The following is a 3,373-nucleotide window of genomic DNA, read 5'->3' as shown; positions in this document are numbered from 1 at the left end:
TTGTAATGTGACAAAATATGGAAAAGTTCAAGGGGTATGAATACTTTTGCAAACCACTGTAAATATGTATATATGTATGAATGTAACAATTTTCTTTTGAACAGAAAATAGATGAGTATGGTTTTAATTATTTTTAACAAGACTTTGGATTAATATAAGTTGCTGGTTCAGTATTTTTTGAGGATTAGTAAAATCATAAACATGCTTGTTTTTAAGCATTCAGATTTACTCGTTGCTGTAGTTTCTTTTGGGCAGTTAAAAAAAAGCAGCAGTTGCAGGCCTCCCCCCTCGAGAGCAGCTGTCAGGTTCAGCAGACCCACATCTTCCTTGTTTCCATCCAGGTAAACTGTCAGAGATGAAATCAACCTGGTCTCCAGGCCCCATCGCTCARAGCCAGCCTTCTCTGTCCCACGAGCTGTGGAAGGTCCCCCAGGGCCCACGGAGCAGCACCACTGCGCCCTCCCGCCCCCCACCTGGCCTCACGAACACAAAGCCCTCCTCCACCTGGGGTGGGAACTCTCTGGGTCTGGCACAAGGCTGGAGCAGCTCCTACGCCACAGGTAGGGTTACAGTGACACATCAGGAGCTTTGGCGTTTCTGTCTTTTTCCTCCAGCTGTAAAATATGAATCAAATCTGTTTCGGAGCAGATTTGTTCAGTTTTGTCTGAAACGTGTTGCTAAATAGTTTATTTCAGTTCCTGGATTTTTTTCTTTATGGGCTCATTTTAAAGCAAATCTCAATTATGGCAACATTTTTTTTTTTTTTTTTTGCGCTGCAGCCTGGGCGTATCCCAAATCATTTAGCCTTCACTGGTCACACACACAACGCTCAGAGGTAAGAGGTGCTTTGATGTGGCTTACAACCAGATCCCAGCAGTGACGGCAGCAAGCAGGCAGCCCCTCAGAGGGCGTGCACATCCTGAAAAAATAACAGTATCTTGTGGTTGTGTCAACTGACTTCCAAGTTGTATTTTTTTTCTCAGCTGTAATCGACGCCACCCTTTCTGCCTCAGTAACTGACTCTGGTTTCAGACCAGCTTGAGACGTATAAACTTTTTTTTATTTTTTATTTTTTCCCCCACACAGCAGGTACCACATGGAGTACGGACAGCTCTAACCGGACCAGCAGCTGGCTGGTTCTGAGAAACCTCACTCCACAGGTCAATGCTTGTTTTTGTTTTTTTTCTGCTGTTTATCATCTACAATCCCTGGCAAAAAGTATGGAATCACCAGTTTTGGCTGAYCACTCATTCAGACATTTCATTCTGTAAAACAAACTCAGATCAAAAACAAGATACAATAATAAGGTCATTCCAAAGTGCAARTTGTTGGCTTTCYGGAACCCTCAAAGAAATGAAGYGAAAACATTGTGGAAGTCAGTGAATGTTACTTTTATTGACCAAGCACAGGTAAAAAAAAATATGGAATCACTCAATTCTAAGGAAAAAAATATGGAGTCACTCAAATTGGAGGTAGAAAATAAGACACACCCAGTCAATTCTCTTTCCCTAAATGGACACCTGCTTCAGATTAGATCTGATGTGATGTATTTTGAATGGTCTTTTGTTTATCTGTTTTTCATGATTCCATACTTTTTTCCTCAGAATTGAGTGGTTCCATATTTGTTTCCCTGTGCTTCGTCAATAAAAGTAACATTCACTGACTTCCACAATGTTTTCTCTTCYRTTCTTTGAGTGTTCCTAAAAGCCAACAAATTGCACTTTGGAATGACCTTATTATTGTATCATGTTTTTGATCTGAGTTTGTTTTACAGAATGAAATGTCTGAATGAGTGCTCATCCAAGACTGGTGATTCCATACTTTTTGCCAGGGGTTACATATGCTTTCTCAGCACAAATGTGTCCTAACTCATAACATGGGCGTGATTATCTCCAGATTGATGGTTCGACTCTGCGTACACTGTGCATGCAGCACGGCCCACTCATCACATTCCACCTCAACCTGACACAGGGAAACGCCGTGGTGCGCTACAGCTCCAAGGATGAAGCTGCTAAGGCTCAAAAGTCCCTGCACATGTAKGTCATGCTTTAGAGGACAAGTTTAGTTGATCTTTTCAGACTGTTTTTATTGAAGAAGGTTTTTAATCTCTGTCCAGGTGTGTGCTTGGGAACACCACCATCCTTGCAGAGTTTGCAGGGGAAGAGGAAGTCAACCGCTTCTTTGCACAGAGCCAGTCGCTCGGTGGAACCACCAGCTGGCAGGCCACTCCAGGCACCAACCAGACGAGGATGGGGGGAGCCGGGTCCGGAGCCGCTCACCCTATCGGCCACTCACCTCACTGGAACAACAATAACAACGGCGGCGTAAGCGGCGGCAGTAGCGGGCTCGGAGCGGCTGGAACGAAATCGGGAGGAGAGCTGCTTTGGGGCGGAGTTCAGCAGTATTCCAGCTTGTGGGGACCCCCGAGTGGAGAGGAGGGACGGGTCATGGGGAGCCCCACGCCAATCAACACGCTGCTGCCTGGTGACCTGCTGAGTGGCGAGTCCATGTAGGAAAAAAAACAACGACCACACACCGGAGCAAAAACCTTTCAAATCAATGTGGAGATAATCAGTGTAAAGACGAGGAGGAGGACGAGGCTTCATTTCTGCTGCTTGGCTTCGTCAGCCTCCTCCGCTCTTTGTGTTTGAAAACATTTCAGTTGCAGTTATTTTGTGTGAATCTCAGTGAGAGATTTTGATCGCAGTGTTCAACCTTTTGCTCCTGAAGACACAAWAAGAAGTCGTTAATTTATCAAAAAACAGAAGAAAAAAAACAAACAAAAAAAAACATTTTACAAAAGTGAACTTTGGAGAAGCGGCCGTGTGAAACTAACTTTAGTTAAACTGACACAGTGAGAAGCTGCCATCTTTGAACTTATGTAATCCCTCACTGCCTTCACGGGCAATCATAATGCACCTCAGAGATCCATAAAAACAAAAGAAGGCATCATTCCCAAAGTCAAAAACCCTTCAATCACAGTGGTTGTTGAACTCTCTGCTAGTCCAGACTCCATGTTTGTTTTCTCTCAGCACTAAAAATTAGCCTTAAACGATTTCCTGCCCTGTTATCCTCACTCAGTCTTGCACACCTTTATTTCTGAGCCAGTGAAACCTGAGTGGAAAGGACGTGCTGCCGCGGCTTAAACAACCACAGCTTACTACTTTGGTGCGTTTTGTTTTGTTTTGTTTTATTGCAGTTCGATGGAGTTCCCTCACACAACACTCAAAYGGAATGATGCAACTTTGTTCGCCTTGTCCAAGCCATTTATTTTTCTAGTATTTTTTTTCATCATTTTTCTTAAACCATTGCAAACAAAGCTTAGAGAAGATATTATCAGATGTGTTTGTCAATCTTATCCGGTGGGGAAGGG

At 43.7% G+C, this 3,373-nt stretch overlaps 1 protein-coding gene across 4 annotated transcripts in view; it reads left to right on the top strand.

The window, feature by feature from the left end:
* Positions 1-2,776, top strand: part of tnrc6c1 (trinucleotide repeat containing adaptor 6C1) — a gene marked incomplete at its 5' end in the record, with an annotated part of 24,700 nt that extends 21,924 nt beyond the window's left edge. For 3 of the 4 annotated variants that reach the window (XM_014033045.1, XM_014033046.1, XM_014033044.1), the window contains 4 exon segments: positions 342-560; positions 1,087-1,160; positions 1,897-2,036; positions 2,117-2,776. In XM_014033045.1, coding sequence (XP_013888499.1) covers positions 342-560; positions 1,087-1,160; positions 1,897-2,036; positions 2,117-2,513 — 830 coding nt within the window. 4 annotated transcript variants of the gene reach the window in all.
* Between the last annotated feature and the right edge of the window lie 597 nt (positions 2,777-3,373).

This window comes from Austrofundulus limnaeus, unplaced genomic scaffold (genome assembly GCF_001266775.1).
Source record: "Austrofundulus limnaeus strain Quisiro unplaced genomic scaffold, Austrofundulus_limnaeus-1.0 Scaffold1607, whole genome shotgun sequence".
NCBI classification, from domain to species: Eukaryota; Metazoa; Chordata; class Actinopteri; order Cyprinodontiformes; family Rivulidae; genus Austrofundulus; species Austrofundulus limnaeus.
Note: the sequence above shows the minus strand (reverse complement) of the source record. Positions and strands in the feature narration are given on the sequence as shown.